This window comes from Sylvia atricapilla, chromosome 5 (genome assembly GCF_009819655.1).
Source record: "Sylvia atricapilla isolate bSylAtr1 chromosome 5, bSylAtr1.pri, whole genome shotgun sequence".
NCBI lineage: Eukaryota > Metazoa > Chordata > Aves > Passeriformes > Sylviidae > Sylvia > Sylvia atricapilla.
This window is the reverse complement of record NC_089144.1, coordinates 59,201,939-59,222,301: the sequence shown is the minus strand read 5'-3', so window position 1 is coordinate 59,222,301 and position 20,363 is coordinate 59,201,939. Positions and strand designations below refer to the sequence as shown.

Sequence of the window (20,363 nt, the reverse complement as noted above, 5' to 3'; positions counted from 1 at the left end):
TATTATAATTTTTAATTTTATGAAGAGTGACATAAAATAACTGAGGATAATGCTCACATGGCAATGACCAGTTTAAAAGCAGCACGGTGCTACACAGAGAGGGGCAGCTGAAACACATTTTCTCCTTCTGAAGAGCTACTGCATAGTAATAGGGCATATTTACATTTGTATTACAGTGGTACATATTCTAGTGACAAACTTTTCACAGAACTCACAGCAAAAAGGTTCTCTTTATTTGTCTCCAGACCACATGCATCTGAGAATCAATATGTGAACAAGCAGGTTAAATAAGTACCTGTGTTTGCGTATTTCCACCTTCAAGCAGCGCAATTCCAAGCAGAATGCCTTCTGAGAAAATCCTGTCATTTCTTGTGTTCACTATCACATCTATGACCAGTTCTGAGGCACCTTCTTTGTCCAGGAGGCACTGGATATCAAACATGGTCACCCCAGACTTATCTGCATCTTGTCCTGAAAATCCACCTGCAAATTGGATGAATACACAAATACCATTCATGTTTGCTTCACACACATATATGAAAATGAACCTATTAGTAGTGATAAAGCACATAATAGCAACGTAATAAATTTAATTTTAAAATTCTATCAGGCAAAATTCTCTTCGATAAAAACAAGATTTTTGTATGAATCTGCAACATTGGGCTCTAAGAATAAGAAATAAAACAAATCCCCAAGCCATTGCTCTGTCATGATATTCAGTCAATAAATAAGTTGGAAAGGACACTGATTTGTTCACTGAACCTTTTTTTAATTACTCTGCTGCATACACTAAACTGAGTAGGGTCAGTGCTCTCAGAGCCTTTTTAAATCTGCTCTTCAATCTCAGGCCTAATTTATGCTAAAATTGTGTCCTGGTAAATCCACTCTGGTTATGGGTCTGACCTTCCAGTCAAATGCTTTTGCCAGCTCCTAGATCATCATCATCATCATCATCATCATCATCATCATCATCATCACCATCATAATCATGATGTTTTCTTTAAGAGCATAGACTTGAGTTAATCCAAATTAAAGGTGTGGGTTGAAGAAATTTTGCTAAATTGTATTAGCTCATTAAATCAACCACCTTTTATTATCTCAGGTGATCATCTTTCCTGCTACACTTACTCCTCTAAAGATGTAACTTCACCTCCTTCATTAGTAAAAATACAGTACTGCTTTAATCAGCCAGTACTACTTTGATTAAACTGATTAAAATGCTTCAGACTTTGTGATGAAGCCATACACACATACACACACTTTTTAGAGAGAACTAAAAAAAAATAAAACTTCAGTCTCCTGTTTGTTAGAGAGCGAAATTTGGTATATAGGATGGTAAGACTGCCAAGATTTTCAGTGTCCACATTGAAATAGTTAAGGCAGAACAGCTGGGTAACATCTGCAAAAGTGGACAAATCTGGGCATGCCTTCAGTGTGCACTGAAAATGCAAAATGCACTTCTGACCTGGCTCTATACCTAGCTCCAGCCTCATTGCCTATGACATCCATTATTATGGGTTTTCCTAGAAGCCACCCTGTGGCTTCTACAGCAGAATGATAAAAAAAAATTAAGATGCAATGGACCTACAGAGATCTTCTGCTGAAACTTCTTGCCCACAGGAGGATAGGACAGGTTCATCAGAGTCTTGTCCAGTAAAGTTGTAACAAGAACTGACACATTCTACAACCTCTCAGGAAAACCTGTTCCGTTGTCTAACCAGTATTTTTGTGAGAAGCTTTTCCTTAGATCTTATCCTTTTCATATACCACTAAAGCATCTGGAATGTCAAAAAATTCTTTAGCTTCCAGAAACAACATCAACTCTCTTCAAAAGTTTTCCGCTTCACTGAATTTCTGGATGGGGATTTACTGGTACCTACTTTGGTACCTCCGAATGCACAATCTGAGACAAGTGTGTGCACCTTAAAAACATAAGAGCCTGATATGACCTCTCTTCTAAGTGGTTACAAAACATGTTTGATTTATTTACCAACTGAATGCCTGGAGCATGTCCAATGTGCCTATTAGAAAAAATGGTGCTGCTAATTTTGCACTCTTGAAATGATGTGCATTGATTTACCTCCCACTTGTGCAGTTTTGCTGTAGCTGGCAGCCAGGGGCCCATTCATACCACTTCCATATTCCCCTTTAAAGTACCGATACAGGAGGATTTTCCTTAAAGTGTTGCCCTTTAAGAGAAAGATAAAAATAGAAGAAATGAGAGTTGTGGCCAGTTTCCTTTGTTTGAAAAGCAAGCTGTTTAACACAGATACATAACTTATTAGGTCTTTCCATTATAATTAGCAAGCACACAAATAGGAAAGTTGTCGAGGAAACAAATATCTAATGGTCTTATCTAACAAATCCCAGGGGAAAAAAAATCTAAAATAGTGTTGTATAAACTTTTTTTGAAGTTTGTTTTAAACTTATTGATTATAAATAAAACACCTCCACTACAGTAATTCTGACTGGCTGTCTGTGAGATGTGTATATTGAATCAAGCTCCACAAATAGCCAGTGCTCTGCAGTCAGAGTGTCTGTGCCCTACCCTGCCATGGCAGCACTTTCTTCCTATTTTCTGTAGCTGAGTAGTACCACTCCCTTTTCTCTGATCTCAGATAATCCAGCTGATCATCTGAAAGAAGCCACATCACATAAAATATTAAAACACAGATATGACATTTGATAGAACAGCTTAAAAAGCATTCTCTGTATCGCCTTGTTCCTTGACTTCCAAAACCATAACCAGTCAAAATTTGCATGCAGCTCTCTGAAGATCTTCCCTTTCATTTTACTTATGTTCTGCAACACAAGACACGCTGGATTGAGAGTCAGGGGTACCAATTACTTGGCATTTTTATTCTGCCTTCAGTCTCCACAGAACACCTGCAGTCAACACTCAGCTCTACAGAGGCATAAGGTGACACAACTGTAGGCATATGTGTAACCTCAGATTTCATAAAAAGGAATAAATAAGGTCTCCAATACTCAACACAGGAGGGGGAAATTGGTCACTTCAAGAGTTTAGCAGTAAAATTGAACAATTTTTTCCCTACTTTTACTAAACTCCTGGTTTTAATCAAAAAAAATCTAAAAAACATGTGTACTAGAAGCATTCTCAGCATTCAGCAGCTTGCCAGTGCCTGCACATTAGTGCAGCGGTCAAGTTTTCAATCAAAACATCTCTATGGCCACCACAGACAGCAGGCAGTGAGGAAGCAAGTCCAAGGCACTCTCACACTCCCACTTCTCTGTTAGCTTGGCAATATTTCCAGTGGCAACCATGCACCACAGAAGGGCTTCACTGCTTCATGGGCCTGGAAGACATGGCCTTGCCCACCTGAAAAAAAGTGCCAAAATGCAGGACTGTGTGCTGCCTGACAACACCAACCAGCCATTCTTTCCTAGTTCTCACATTTTGATGTTTTCATTTGATAATAGCCTGTACAGAGTTTCCTCAAACAGCCAAGCAAGGTACAAGGCCTACAGTAAAAACACCAAAAGCTATCAATACAATAGCTGCAAAAAAAAATAAGAAGCATCATCTACAGGGAATTTACTGGGTGGATTTTCCACATGAGGTTAATCTAGTGTGCTCTGCACTACGGAGGAAGACAAAGAACCAGAAGCCTCTGAGGAACTCACACAGAGACAGATTTCTTCCCAGCCTGGTGGTGATATGGTTTAACCTGGAGTGGTACAGTAATGCACAAGGGACAGTAACCAAGCTCATAAGCAATTTTAAGATGGGTAAGAGCACTGGCTACTCCTGCTCAACGTCCTGTCTCTAGCTGGACCAAAATCCAGTGTCTCATGGGAAAGTGAACCTCATTTTCCTCGTCTCCGGAAGAAGAAAGACATATTATGGATGGGAAAAGAGTTCCCACCAGAACTGATAAGCATGGACTGAGAAGAAGGCTAAAGCCCCTTTTTGATCTTTCTCAGGCATAAATATCACAGAATCATAAAACTGTCACACAGATGGGATCACAGAGCAGAAACCCTTCCTAACTCCCGACTAGGACCCAATCCAGAATGGGCACTGCCTTGAGACACGATCTTTTCATCAGAAAGGCTGGTATTCCCATAGCACTTGACTAACCACTCAGTTTGAGTCAACCTCCTCAACCAGCAACCTATGCAGTCTGTTGATGACTAATGGTAAATTATATAAACAGTCACAGTGCAGTCATGAGAAGAAACACCAAAAACCATCTATTTATAGTTAAGAATACTACCTGTGGTCACAAGCTTTATTGTTGAACCAAAATAGTCCTTATTTTATCAAGAAGAATGTTTAAAACGATAAAATAGCTTTTGACTAATAAACTGAGTGATTAAGCACTGGAGTCTTATTACTGGGAAGCAAGTAACTACCAGCACATCTCAGATCTTCCTCCTGCTTTGTTACCTTCAAAGACACCAGGGGATATGAAGATGTTTCTGCAGCTAGCTATGGAAAGGGGAATCCTGCTCCACCCATATCCAAACTAAGGAACAGATTTAATTTCTTCTTCCGAGAACTCTTAATTATTAGGATTCCTGCTCTCTCTCTACCTCCCAGGAATCCAGACAATAGTTACAGTTCCCAGAAGCCAAAGTGTCAAGAGTCAAGGATACTGTGTTTGAAAAGCAGAAATGCGGTGGAACCTCTGCTTTGCCTGACAGCTGTGTCAGAAATGCACCCCCAGGCTCAACCCACATATTTGCAAACTCGGGATCTTCATCTCCTCTGTGATGACCTCAGGCAGCCATATGACTTCCATGAGTCTTGTGAAACGAGCTGCCACTACAAAGAGCAGAAGAGCCCAGCCACATGAACCGGGGCTGAGAAATGCACAGAGAAATGCCGGAGGAATGTACCAGAAATGCCTGTTGCCTCCAGCATGTGACTGTGAGGCACCATCCTAGAAAAAGCTGGAAAGACCCTGCTTCCAGAAAAAGTGCTGATCCCGCTGGCGTAGGTGTGTGGGAATGCTTTTATGGGAATGCCAGCAAACACAGTCAAGAACGGCCCCATGACACGGACGAGACTGCTGCTGCCAGGACAAGCCAGACAGCCACGCCATTGATGTCCTTGGAAATGGATTCCTAACTTAGCACAGCCACAAAATTAATACTGCCCAAAAGCAAACGATCACAGCAGCAGCATGAATAAGCAGCTTGCTGCAGCTCCTACTGGCACTTGTGGCACTAAAGCAGAGGCCAAAAGTAAAAGCACACTAGGCAGTGCAGTGCTATCTTCCCCAACTGCATTTCTATACGAGGCACAGGTCCCGGCCTTCCAAGCTGAATCTCTCCCTGCTGGCTACAATGCACTTTTTTTATACCTCCTATTAGGGTATGGAAGTGACATGTAAACATCACTCAGCTGACTGCAACCCTTCCATAATGGCTAGAACATTGTATAGCTTTGGAAAAAACACAAGGAAACATAACAGTCTTATTGTTGCTGATGAATACCACTGCATTGTCCCTAACAAAAGCTAGGATAAAGACTGAGGACACAAGAAAGCAACAACTGGATATTGTTGTTGCAGTTTTAAATAGCTAGGGATTGACAGGCAAAAGTTTCCAATAGGGAATAATTATTCCAGTAGGAACATGTAGACACAAACAAATTCCATTTTCTCAGTCCGTATTTCATTATACTCGTTGGTCTTCAAACTTGATTTAAATGCCTTAACACAATGGTTTATTTGTCCTCTCTGAGCCTGGAAAAGGCTGGCTCCACATGAGGATGTGCCAGGAAGCAATGGCTGAGGGAGGTACCCAAGGCTTATCATGGATACCTCCATCAGCACCAGCTCTCCCTATTACACCACCAAAACTTATCTGTCCTGTCTTACACAACTCTGCACACTTCTTAAGGAATTGGATTATACATATGATGTTCTGGAGGCCAAACTAGAGGGTCTGGTGATCTCCCCTGGTCCTCACTCTGTACTAAATTAATGAAGTAGAAATGCTCAGATTATCAGCGGTTACACAGAAAAAGGCAGCTACATCCAACCAGTATTTCTATGATACAGTGGATGATGTTGTGAGCAGATTTCAGCATTAATCCAGGAAGAGGCATAAAAACCAGGCTTATTAAATCTTCATATTTTACAAGCCAAGTATAAAAGAGGAGCTGTGGGGATCTCTGGTCTACTAATACAGGTTTTCAGACAGTTTGGAAGAGACACAAAATCCTGGAGAGCTGTGAGACATGCAGTGATACTTTTCCAAAAGTACCAGGGCATACTTCTTACACTTTTTAATGATATCCAGCCTTATTCCATGAGTTTGATATTAGTACTGGGAAAGGCAAAGGGATGGCTGATTTTGCATTCCATTAACACAAAATTAAAGGAAGCTACTGTATACTGATGGCAGTTTTAATACTGGTGTCATGTTGTAAAATAATTGCCTCAATACAGACCTTCTGAAATTTCTGAAGATTATCTTCTGCTTTTGCTAATAATGAAAATATCATTCTGGTAAAGTTTGATAAACTGTGCAGTGTGACACAATCCTGTAAGGCAAAATTTTTGATTAAGTAAGCCCAGAAGGATAGTTTTCAAATGGCTTAACAACTCAGTGACTGACAGAATTCAATGTGTAATTTAAAGCAAGAAATCATAAACAAATGTATGGGCTTCTAACAGGCAAACTCATGTATTGTCTGCCTCATTTGTGGCTTTTCTTAATGAAATGAAATAATACAGAAAATAATTATTAATAGTGTTTGGAAAGGACACACAAAAAAGGAGAGGATAAGGTCAAGTCACCGCTAAGAATTTAGGCATCATTTATTAAACTGACTAGAAGTAAACAATATGAGTGTCATAATGTCCAAACCTCTGTATGTCTTAATAAAAATAAAATACAGAACACACAAAAAAACGGAGGATTCTGTTCTAGGAGGTCATGACTTTGGGGAAGAATGAAAGGCCTAGGAGAAAACTCAGTGTAATGACAAGCCCCAGATCCCACAGTTCTGCAAAGGGTAACAAGAGCTGTTATGTGGGATTTGTGAGACTCTCTCACTTATTCACATGCAGGGGCACATTACTGTAGCAATACCACATTACAAGTTGGTGTCCACAGTTCAAGAAGAATGCTGACAAATTGGATCAGGTTTGGAGAAGCTCCATGAGAGTGATTAGAGAATAAAACAAGTCTTTTCATCAGAAATTCAAGGCTTTCAATCTACTGAGTTTATCAGTCTAAGCATGAACTCTGTTTCTGACTATCTACATAAGAAATCTGATATAATGGATGACTTCAGTCTAAAGATAAAAGGTGCAAGACATACTGGTGAGAAGCTGAAAATGGAGAAATTCAACTAGAAAAGAGGTAGAGGCAGCTGGGTTATTCAGTTTGTGGGTTAGGAATTTTATTTTTATTTTATGTAACAGTAGTGGCATTTAGCTATTGGAACAGCTTAAGAAGAGGTGTGATAGTCTGCACTGCTGGCAGTTACTAAACCACGACTAGGTGGCTTCTCAGACAGAAACTATTTGAAGATCTTGTGGTCTACATTAGGAGAACAAGCTGGGTGACAAAAATATGTCATCTCACATAATCTATGAAGACATCATGCCACCTTTTCCTGTAGTAAATATAGATGAGGTTAGAATCCTGGCTTTCTATGAAGGCTGTTTAAAAGACACCCACTTCTGCATGTTTCTTGTTATTATTTATAAATGAAATTTCTATTTCACTTGGTCTGTGTGCCTGCTTCAAGATGATTTTTTGGCTGTTGCTTTTGTTGTTGTTGTTGTTGCTTTTCACCCATTTTGTTCCCTTATTTCTCTTGGAGATAAAACATGGTGGGAGAAGGAGTTTTGTGCAAGTGACTTCTGTGAAGATACCACACGTGGTTTTATAACCCTTTAAATTATGATTCAACCTGCTCTTGAAATGCAAGATGACACAGAAATCTCTCCATCTCCAAAAGGGATCAGCTGAGGCCACAGCTACCACACGCATGGTGTTGCACAAGCACGGGCTTGGAAAAGAGCCCTGAAGTCTTGACTCCTATTATGTCCACAAAGTGGAAAATTTCTGTTTTCATGATGCCAGCAACTTCCAGGGGGCTCACGAATTGGGGCAAGTTGTTTGTTTTGGGGAGTTGTTTGTTTGTTTTTACACAGAGTGAGCTTTTTCTTGGTTTTGATCTTTTTGCAACAAGATGTTTTCATAGCCAACTGATAGTTGAAAATGATATATTTTCACCAATAAAATATGACACCCAACAGTACAGTTATTTGCACACTGGGGCGTTTATTCACCCCAGGGAAAAAAAGCACTTTCAAATATGAAGTTGGGTCCAGCTGGTGTCCAGTTCTGCTTCCACTAAAATCAATGGGAGATTTGCCAGCAACTTAAGTAGGAGAAGGAGCAGACACACACTTTGCCAGGCAAATGCCTTTTATCCAAGTCTAAAAAGAAAAGAAACAACCCAAAATATGCACCAGACTTCATGACACAGTTCTCTTAGGAGAGCAGAGCTGGCCACCCACACCTCTCAGCTGTCTCTCATTAAGCAGAGACACCCCACATTTAAAATGTGCCATTGTTCAATCCTACACAAAACTGGGAGGAATCCCACTTGTCTCAATACAAATTGCCTGCATCACAAATACTGATAAACTTGTGACTGTAACTAATGCAGAGACTCATTAACAGGTTCAGATTAAAACAAAACAAAAAAAAAAAAAACCAAAAAATCCAAGCATGACCTTCTTTAAAACCAAACTATGGTTGTTGTAAAAAGGAGTTCATTTTTTAAGCAGTCTTTTAATTCTTCTTTCCTTTGCAGTGCTGTTCCATAGAAAGCCGGAAGCTTAAGTGCCAAACTACTGCAAAACAACTGCTATTGCCAGCCCGTTTTCAATATGGATAGGGAAAAAAATATGGATACACGGCAAAAAAACCCACAGGTTTTGCCTGATAACTGTCCAATTTTGCACCCTGAAGAAACTCAGGAAAGCATCATATTAAGAGAAAGATTTTTCTGGCAGTAACTCTAAAAAGTGTCTCCACTAGGAATACAGCAGGAGAGAAAAATTGTTTGGGTTAGTGAAAACCTCAGCATTGGGACGTTTAGACTTAGACTGAGAAGAAAACACTTCAAAAAACACAGTTTGATTTTGTAATTATAGAATTTTTCTACTGGGCCATAAAATCTTAGTAGCTGCTGAATGGTTTGGGGGTGTTTTTTTGGTTTAAATATCAGATCTCCAGATATGTATATATGCATTTATATATAGAGAGAACAAGTCTTTGCTGTGGGCAAATATTATTGTTTATATCTGTCACTTGTGCATATAAACTGTGCACTTACAAACCAGGTCATGTTTGCACCTCTGTAATTTTTCCTTTCATACTTCCTCCAGTGCAAGACAAAGCACTGAGACACACAATAACTCAAGTTCTCCACCACAGAAGGAAAACAATGTAAGATTTGATCACGATTGTTTAGAAGCATTTATGAGTGCACCATCAATAACAGACTGTAGGAAAAGACCAGATCTGAGAAGCACAGTTTTCAAAGACTAAAATTATCTAACTCTTATGCTGCAGGGGGTAAACTTTCAAAGTGATGCACAGAGAGTTATGCACACAAATCCTATTATTTTTTAACAGGATTTCTGTGTGGAACTCCTCATGCTCGGCAAGAAAAAAAAATTACCTCTAAGTGCCCTAATGTGAATATTTACCAAAACAGACAATTTCCAGATGCATACTTATGAGCACTAGTGTGCTTTGACGTTTTACAAGCAATTTGTAACAGGTAGAAATGGAAAATAACAGAAGTGGCCAAACATCAATTTCATGACATTATTCTTTTTTGCCATGTTGCTGTTATGTCGAACTTCAAAGCCAGAGCATTACAGATAGCTGATTTACTAGCTAAGGGATGCTGTGCAGATGCAGTTCCTGCCCTGGACTGGATCAGATACTGCAGAATCCTCACCTGTTGGCTCGGGGCTCACAAATTGGCTCAGGAGGCACTTCTGTATTTCAGTTTTCTGCTCATTTTACCTGCCAACAGTTCCACTGATTTCTTGATTTCTTCCCTGTCTGCTAGTAAAGAACACAAAATCATAGAATGATAGCCTGGTTTGGGTTGAAAGGGGCAAAAGTCATCCAGCTCCACCCCCTGCCATGGGCAGGGACACCTTCCATAATCCCAAGTTGCTCAGAGCCCCATTCAGCCTGGCCTTGGACACTGCCAGGGATGGGGCAGCCACAGCTTCTCTGAGAAACCTGTGCCAGTGCCTCACCACCCTCACAGGGAAAGATTTCTTCCCAATACCCCATCTAAGCCTCCTCTCTGTCAGTGTGAGGCCATTGCCCCTTGTCCTGTCACTCCAGGCCCTTGTCCAGAGTCTCTCTCCATCTTTCCTGTGGGCTCCCTTCAGGCACTGCAAGGCCACAGTGAGGCCACCCTGAAGACTGATGATGACACTTCAGAAATTCAGAATTTGTGTTTATGTCACTGCTTACCTTTGAAGGAACCTATGCACTTCCTAAACCAGGTTATCAAAATTATTTTATAATCCATTAGGATTATATTTAGGTTTCTGGAATTTTTTCTTTGGATTTGAGATGAATTGTGGGTAATACTAATAGAATACTAAATGAGTACTTCTCATTGGTTCTTACTGGTTTCTAGTTTTACTTTGTACATGACATTAAACTGTGTCCTGTGTCACTTTCTCCAACCAAGAGAAATGTTGACAGATTATATGAATTATTCTGTTAGAAGTGCTCTATATGTCTATAATATTTTTAAGTGATATTAAAAGAAACTAATTCTCAGCATCCTTGCAAAATAATCAAGGGGCATATGAATTGTCTCCAAACAGTCCCAAGACCAAGTCAAAACCAACCATTTTCTCCTCCTGTGCCACTCACCTCTGCCTGAACACCACGATATCCAACACACAGAACTGCCAGATTCTGTCTTTCCATGATTTAAAGATGTTCTTTGGACAACAATCAGCAGCCCTGTATCCAGAGTGCCCTGAGAGCCAGCCTGACAAAATGATCAACACACCTGACACTTCTGAGAAAACGCCTCTTGCATTCTTAGATGGAAACAGATACCAAATTGTTGCTGATTTCTTGGATTTCAAGCATTAAGGGGAAAAAAACCAGGTGTATATATGTGTTTGTGTCATTCTCCAAATATACTTGGGGCTAGCGCAGAGGAAAACAGCTGGTCAAAACACATTCCAGCAGCTTGCATCTGCACACAAAACAGGAACAGTGGAAAGGAACCAACCTTGCAGCAGTTCAGGGAGCAGAAATATTTAAAGTGTTAACAGTGGTTTGTGGAAACATTGTCTTAACATCCACCTTGCTGCAAAACCAACACAAATCAGCTCCAAAAAATAGTCTGGGTGTGGTCAGGATACAGCAGGAGATGTCCTAAGTGGTGACTGCAGTGAGGGGCAGATTGTCCCTTCGCTCTGCCCTGCACAGCACTGCAGGGAAAACAAAGCATCCCCCTCCTTTTCTAAGCAGAGGAGAACAATTCCCACCTGGAACAAAGCCAGCTCCTGCACTGGTTTCACTACATCTATGAAATTAGGTGGCATTTCAGACGAAAAGAAAAGTAGAGCAAAGTCAGACAACACTACGAGTCTCGCGCTTTATTAGCTATCCATTTTGACAGGGATAATTTGAAAATATTTATAATTCATGTTCCCCAGTTAAAAACAAAACAAAACAAACAAAAAAAAAGTAGTAGTAGCAGCTTGAATAAATTTCCAGTAAACTTGATTGGGAATTTTCTATTCATGTCAACTCTTCCAACTGTATAATCCTTTTCAGGATGATATCAGGATGACAGCTGGCACCTGAAGTTCAGCACCTAAAGTTTTGTGCTTGCATGAGAATTCCAGTTTACACTAGGAAAAAAACCAAACTCCAGAACAAAATCAACCACCCCACCACCATGCTAATTTCTACTGCTCCTGATCCTAGGAAAAGTACCTGGAAATGTGAAACCTGTGTGGCCAGAGCCAGAGGGCCAGGAAAAAATATGAAAACCCCTAAAATATGTGGATGGGGTTTTGATTGTTAAGAAACCAAACCAAAGTAATTTCATCATTTCTAGGAGCCTGACTCATGATTTTGATTGCCAGAGGTGGTAAATATCAAATAAATATTAAGCAACCTCCTCTGGTAGATTTGTTGATTTTTGTCAGATCCTTGCTGCTGATTCTCAGCAAGGACATGGTTGTTGACACTTGGCTGTCACCACAAGGAGCCACATCTCCTCATCTTCAAACAGCAAATCCACTCCCAAGTAGCTAAGAAATAATGGCAATACTGCATTAGGAGGTAAAGGCACACCAGAAGGAAAGGACCCTTTGATCAAGTATGAGAAATAGATCATCTTGTGACTAAAACAACATCATTCATGATCTGAGCTCTTGCTCCTACACTGGCAAAGGCTGTGCTGCCACAGAGAAAAGCTGGGCTCTCATCCCTGGTGTTGAGTTCCTCAGGAGGCTGGAAAAGAGGCCTTTGGTAGGTTATTCCCCAGCAATGAGGAACCCGGTCCTGACTCAGACCCTGGGCTAGGCCAGGCTACCTCATCTCCCATTAGTGTCATTCATAACTGAGCAGGGTGAGCACCTCTCCGGGCTCATTCAGGGATTATCCTGGATTTTACCCACTGATTCACAAACCTGCAGTGACTCAGTGATGGAGCTGCTTTTTTCTGCCATATCTGCATGTTTTGTGACAGAGCTTCTCTTCCAACTGACAGATAGACATTCTGATTTTTGAAGGCAACTTTCACTAGGAAAAACCTCTCTGTTTCCAAAGCAGTTCTCAATTCTCCCATTTAAATTAGAGGCAAATATTAGCTTTTCTTTCTTGGAGTCTAAAATTTCATGAGTTCAAACAAATAAACCCAATAACATCCTTTGAAGACTGCCATGGAAATAATTCTGACTTTGTGCAACACTGCAGCAGAAGGTTCATAAACTATTTCTATTAGCCAAAGTCACTGCATGAAACTGAAACATTGTATTAGGAGAGCAACATTTTGTTTTTAATAACTTTCAGAGATACACTGGCTGTCACACCACAGCTCAATAATTTCTCACACCACTGCTCAATAGTTTCTCAGCTGTCATCTTATTCCAGGAACAACAACGATTTCTAAATGCTAAATTTCCCAAGATCAGGAAAAAGTTATTTTATATGTTGAACAGAAAAAAAAAAAAAAAAAAAAAAAAAAGTTGAAGCCACCCCATAACTAATTGAAAAAATGACCAAAATTTGCTTGAAATTAAATCAGCTGTTCAAAGGTACAGACAAGGGGGACACGTCACATTTTCATCAGCCTGTCTCAACTTTTCAAGTTCATGTTTATATAAAATTTAATCCGCAAGCTGCTCACCCACAATATTAAACTGCCTTTTATATTTAATATTTGCTAAAATTGTGGAGTTATTTATTTCCCAGATAAGACTGCAGCACATGTGCACTAGCTATTTCATCATACCAGATTTTAGCATATATTTATTATGACACCGTTGCCATTATAACGCCTAAGTGTCTATTGCTTCCAAAGAGAAATATATTATCACTGGAATGTTCCTACATGCACAGCATGTAGCTATGGAAATACAATGTCATAGACTTCTTTAGAGGTGTTAAGTACAGCACAGATTGACTGGGAGCCGGCAGGAAATCAGCTCTGGAAGTCCTGTAACAGCATTTTTGTTCCTCATTTGTTTCAAGGGTACCGATATCCCCACTCCTGACATCTCTCTGATAAATGCCATGCAACATCCCAACATCAGGGCTCAACAGCATTATGAAAACCAAGAAGAATTTTACAGTTCCAGTAACTGGGAATTAAACTGCACAGGCATGGCATCGAGTCAGTGCTTTTAATGAACACAAAACAAAACACACCAACAGTTTTAGGGGCTACAGGAGTGACTGCTTAGGCTATTCTGATTATTGCTAAGATCCTCTGTTCTGAATGCAGCAAAAAACCTTGTGAAAACATGGCACAGGGTGGGAAATTATACAGACAAAATTAGTGCTCCAAGTTGGATCAGTGACACATTTTCATCTAAGTCCTGTGTTTTCAACAGGTTGCCATTTCCTAGAAGGAGTGCTGGGAGCACACAAAGGTATGGAAAAACTCTGGTATTACAGATTGAGATTGCTCACTTCGGAAAAAAAAATGGCAAAAGTGCAGCAAAGCTTTAATGGGGTGGAGATGGGGAGGTTGGGAATTCCTGTCACCCACCCAAAAAGTGGCCCCCAGCAGAATGTAAAGAGGGTCAAAATGAAAAAGTGATAAAGAAGTCATTGTTAGCCCACACATACTTAGATGGCCATGGGAAGTCACCAAGGCCAAGAATTCAGCAAGAGTCAGAAGAGGATTTGGGCATTTCTATAGACAACAAGTAAAACCAGTTACAATAGCAAATGTTAAAAAAACAACTATGGGAAAGAAGACAAAATCTCTTGCTTTAGGGCCCACAGATTTATGATCTTACTGTTAAGGATTATCCCAAGACTTCAGGAAGAATAGAAAACTTGAAGTCTCTCTACAGTGGGGGTTCTTAGACCTTCTGAGGCATCTGGTGATGGCCACACAGCAAGAAACACTCTTAATCCTCTGGTCTGACCCTCTTTAGCAATCCACATGTGTTAAAAGAGAACATTAAGTGTACCAAGTCTATTTGTATTGGATCAAAAAAACAGTGCAACCCAATGTAGATTCAAGAGGAAAATGGTTTTTATGAAATCTCTGATGAGAAGACATGCAGAGCACTACAGTGACCCAAAATATCAGCTGGAACCCTGACTCCAACAAGCTAAACCCAGAACTGCCATGGCAAGAAAACACGTTACCAAAATCTTAACGTGGAAAAGATTTGCATTTCATCCATCTGATAAATATCCTTAGCAAAATATTACTGGTTTATACCAAAAAAATGGTAGAAACACTTCAGATTTTGAACAAAAGACAGCCTCTTAGAGAAAAGCTCCAGACTCCCTTCCCCAGTGAGACATTCTGCTGGTGTGGACCTGGGGACACACACTTGCTCAGCCAGGTGACTCCAAACTCTCCTTCTCACTCCCACAGAAGACTCTTCTGGTTTTGCTAATGAAGTCCGAAGTATCTCATCCTCTAAGGCACTAAAGAATGTCTCTGCATGGCAGAGACAGCCACAGCACCAGCCTTCTCAGCTCTGATGACAGCCTATGAACACCAGATCCCTCATTTATCCCTAAATAACACTGACCAGAAAGTCACCATTATGTAGTTCCTTTAATTAATTACCACTTTGCAAAGACTTTGTTACATAAATTAGTTTCCTATACATATTAGTGCCTTTCTATCTCCCTGTGGGTCCACTTGATGATGAAATGGCTTTTTGACTGCAAAGGACTGAGTGTCACTTGATGCCTTCAGCTACAGACCTAACGTCCCTCTCTGGCCTAAAACTGCTTGTAAGTAGAAGCAGGTATTAGTATTCTAGCTGTGGCACCACAAGCTGCTGACACTCAGCCAAAAGCTTGACAGATTTATATAGTGCAGAAGGGATGATGCAGGAGACCAGGAGAGGATCTGGATTTTGTCTCTTCTGCTTTGCTCTCCTCCATCTTTTTTCTTCCTCCTTGTCCCCTCTGAATTTGCCTTTTTCCTCCCTATCCCCTGGCTGTTCCAAGCACATATTATAATCCATGTGACACTTGATTTGTAGCTTTTGCCCCTCAGTTACTGTGGTAATCATGCCTCTCAATTAAGAAAGCAGCTCTGTAGGAGATTGGGAAAGGGCAAGTGAGCATTTGGGAAGGAAGCATCTGGTTAAAAGTTGAGCCTTTTCCTTCTCCTCCACACTTGAGTCACCAAGCCAAACTCTCAGCAGAAACACACCTGATGATTCACTATAGCAAAAGCATTGGAACTGACAGAACAAACGAAGATGAAGCAAAATGATGTCCAAAAAAATGAGACAGGAAAACTTTAAGATGGGAGCAAGCTGGCAGATGAAAAAGTTCCAAGCATAGCAGCTGGTTCTGCAGAGAATTTTCCTCAGGCTTTGGTATATGCAGATAAGTACCTCAGACAACTGCAAAAATCATTATAGATAAGAACAGAAACTCATCTTAATGAACATGTATTCTGCAAATCAACAAGGAGATGGGGAAGGAAGTAGGATAATTTTTGGAGTCTAATCTTGGACTCAACTACAAGAGAAGTCAAAGGAAATTGAGTATACCAAGTACTGACAGAGAACCTAGATGAAAAAAATGCTATTGTAAACCTCACAGCAGAACGTTTCTGCAGTGTTAAGTAGAAACTTTAATTTGGAATTTGCTTGCTGCAAAGCCCTTAACATTTTTAGCACAAGACTTAGGTTTAATTTGAACAGGTCTGAGCAACAGACATATTTACAGTGGCAAAGGTGTTTTATTTTGTTTTCTCTAGCAGAATGCTTGAATGGCTAATCAAAATGAAATTCTATTACCAAAAAAAAGAAGAAGAAAAAAAAAAAAAGTCAAGAGCCAGTGTCTTTTCAAAATTACCTGATGTTTAAGGCAGGCTAAATTGAGTCAGTTTCTGGGAATGTGCGTGCTCTGACCTGTGTGAAAAGGCTGCCGAGGGACTGTGTACAGGCAAGACAGTTACCATGGATACCTCACTGCTTTAGGTGTAGAAGCTTAACATTACAAACAACTTTGCAGCATTAGGCTGCCGGCCTCATAAAAAACACTGCAAAATAACAATGAGCTCTGAGATAACCATTATGATCTGCTTTGTGACATGCAAATATAAATCTCCTGTCCTAAGGTGAAAGACAAAGGTAGGATTGAGGGGATGTGGCCAGATCTTGCAGGCTTTAATTTACAGTCTGCTCCTGAAAGATGCTATGGTCCTTGGCTCACATTGATGATAATGGGACCTGCAAGTAGGCAGATTGCCTCAGAATATTGTCCTCCTGCCTCAAGTTTTACCTAAATTAGGACTCCAAACTTGAGCCAACACAGCACAGGCAGAGGGAAATGCAGTTAAAGTCAAAAAACCACAATTATTTTAAATTTCCCCCCTAACAGTGCAAGTTACTCTGTAAATAATACCACAGGGTTTACGGTATCACCCACACTGATCGCATTGAAGGACAGAGCTTTCACATGAGATATCACAAAGTATTCCCACATCCTTCCAAGAGCACTGGATCTTTGTGGGGAGATGCTGACTGTGCCTGCTGGGCAGTGAGCTGTGTGCCTACTGAATGCCCTCAGCTTTGAGTGGGGCCAGAGATTTTTTAGCTTTACAAATGCAAGACCATCTTTTGGCCTAACTACCGCTGCACTTGTCAGACAGACAGTCTCAATGAGAAAAGAAAATCTGCTTAAGACCATTCTAATAGTGGCAAAAGAGATTCACTCCCTCACACCAAACTATCTGATCTATTGATTCAACAGCCAACCATTTTTCAGACAGTGAATGCATCTGTCTCCTCCTTCACCTCGAGCAAAGGTTCACAGGAAATCACTTGAGATGCTTTCTCCTGCTTCTGGTATTAAATTACACACAAAAGAAAGTTCAGGTCCAAGTGAGGCTGGGGTTATGTTTCAGGGGATGAAAAATCCATCTCAAGGATGATTTCAAGTATTCCACAGCCAGGAGCTCACATGGATCAAAAGCAATGCTCATAGCTGGTTCTTATGATGCTAATTAAGATGCTTCAACAAGAAGGTTATAGACATATTTATTGCTGTGACAATTTAGACATATTTATTAAAGCTGTGATGGCCAAACCCTTCCGTGAGGCAGGACAGCAAAACATCATGCTGGGAGCTGGGAGTTACAGGCTGAGGAGCAATCAAGAAGTTGGAGCTGCTGTGGGATGCAGAGAGGGGCATACAGCTCATGAGACTCAGCTGAGCACAGATGTGCATACCTGCAATGTTTCATAAGCAAACAGCAGGTAACCCCTCCAGCATTTTGCAGACATACCTAACAGAGCAAACTGGACTCCTTTCCTGCTCTGTTAAATATTTTTGGCAGTGGGTGCATTCTCCTACACTGTAATTAATTTTGCACCCTGAGTCTTGAAGGCACAGAACCATTTTTGGCAGTGGGTGCATTCTACACTGTAATTAATTTTGCACCCTGAGTCTTCGCCAGCACAGAACCATCTTACAGCTTTCATGGCACAAATCAAAAGGGGCTCATCCAAATGACTGAAACCCTAGACCTGTGCCACAAGAGATCACCTTTTCAATATCAGGCTTTGTGCCCATAGTTACAAGAAGGAATAATACAGATCACATAAATGGCAAAGTAATTGATTCTATCTGCAAATCAGGCAGGCAGATTTTAAATAACGCAGCACCAAGGGCCCACTTGGCTCGTTTGAGAGCACTGTGGGTGCTCGGGTCCCATTGCAGCTCTCCCCATCAGCATTTCTACTGCAGCTACATAAGTTTTGTAATGGTCAGGAGCAGATGCAATGACTGGGAAACCTTTAAACCAGTAAACACCAGTTTCCCGGTGGGCAAGGGTGCAAAACTTCCCGCTTGTTATGACTGATCCCACTGGGAGCACTGAGCAGGCAATGCTAGCAGCAAGGAAACAAGGAAAGTGCAGCTGGAGTGATCCCATCATGGCTCTAATAACATTAGAAATCTTTTTACTGGCTTTAATGGGATTGGGATCAGGTGCAAAGGAAACCACCTTACATTCCCCGATCTGTTACTCCTGCCAGCACAGCTAAACAACCAAATTCCAAGCATCTGTTTTTGCATGTGTGCACTCCACGAAGGATGAAATCCTCCCACATCCACACAGAAACAACCTCTGTAGCTGCAAGACAACTTGTTTCTTAATCTATTAATGAGAGGAATTAGTAAAGTAGATAAGAAAAGGAAGTAAAGAATAGATACAAATTTTTAATTTGGCATTTTCCCCTCTAACAACATTGCTGCGTATTTTAAGCAACCAACCATCCAAAAGAGGCCTGTAAGTGGTTAGAGCTATACTTACAATATTATTAATTTTAGTATCCAGAGAGAGGGAAACAAAGCACTCAAAATGCACATTAAATGCACTCCCATATTACAGAGCTGTGCTGCATGTCCAAAACCACTGCTAATGCTGTATGAGCTGCAAGAAACGCCACCTGATTTTTCTGGATTCTGCCTGTGCTACAGTTTAATATCAAAGGGAGTATTTAAAAAATACTTCATTACGCACAGTGTTGGCTGAGGTTTGTCACTATTCCTTGCCCTTCTAATGAAGAGATTAAGTGGATTTACAGAAAGACATAAACTCCTTGGTGTTTTCCTAGATAAAGAATCCCACTCCTCCTCATTTAAAAGCTGCTAGCCTTGCTGTAGGTGGTAATTATGTTGAGGGTGAATTGCTGTGGTTTCTGTCTGGCAACACCCAGCACTGGCACATGCAATCCCCACAGTGTCTGGAAACAGCATTACATCAAACCATCCAAGCTTGTGGCTTACACAACCAGCTACACCCCTTTGAAATCTGTCAGCTCCAGTGACTTGCTGTGTGCACTTCTGCTTCTCAGACATCAGCTTCGTCACTTTTACCACACAGGTATCAGCCTCCTTTAAAAATAAAAGTTGGAAGCATTGACCTTTAGCCTAACTTAAAATCTTAGGATGAGGAAAAAAAAAATCTACATATCAAACAGCTTGATTTTAACACCAAATCTGACCTTAGTTCGTAAGAGGCTGTGGGTGCATCCATGCATCACTATGGAGAGGAACCTCAGAAAACAAGACAGCACCAGAAAGGGAAGCTGCAAAATTCTGCTTGTGAAACTAATTAATGAAATGGGTTAATTTGGAGCTAGCCTAGAGATCTCTAAGGCAGGGCAGCATTGCACACTGTAAGCAGGCACATCCCACCATTAAATCTAAGGGCTATGGATCAGGTTCTTAATTAAAATCAGTTCTGCTGGGATCTCTGCACCAAAATTAAAAATCACCGAGAAATCTCAAATCAAACAAGGCGTTCATGTCTCCAGCTCTCAGGCAGCCATGTCATATTATGTGAAGACCTGTGAATAAGAATTGTCTCATGAAATCCGTGGGACCAGGCATCAAGCAGGGACTGCTCAACTCAGAACAGCTGTATCTGCAGCATAACTGTGTGCTAGGCAGGCAACAGCCTAAGCCACAGAATCACTGCATTTTCTACAAATGAAAACAAACACGTTGTACTTTAACAAGAAATACTGTAACTATGTCCTTGGAGGATTGTTGTTCTGTACCAAAGAATTATTTCCCTTCCCTCTCCTCTCCTCCCCCACTTCCCTCCCCTATGAATTAGTAAATGAATTTCTGCC

General features: G+C 40.7%; 1 protein-coding gene across 1 annotated transcript in view; it reads right to left on the bottom strand.

Moving 5' to 3' along the window:
• ITPR2 (inositol 1,4,5-trisphosphate receptor type 2) overlaps positions 1–20,363 on the bottom strand; it is a 248,309-nt gene that overhangs the window by 76,510 nt on the left and 151,436 nt on the right. The window contains exons 40-41 of the mRNA XM_066319661.1: positions 2,081–2,189; positions 296–483 (exon numbers count right to left, since the gene is read on the bottom strand). Of these exons, the coding sequence (XP_066175758.1) occupies positions 296–483; positions 2,081–2,189 (297 nt within the window). The remainder of the gene's footprint in view (positions 1–295; positions 484–2,080; positions 2,190–20,363) is intronic.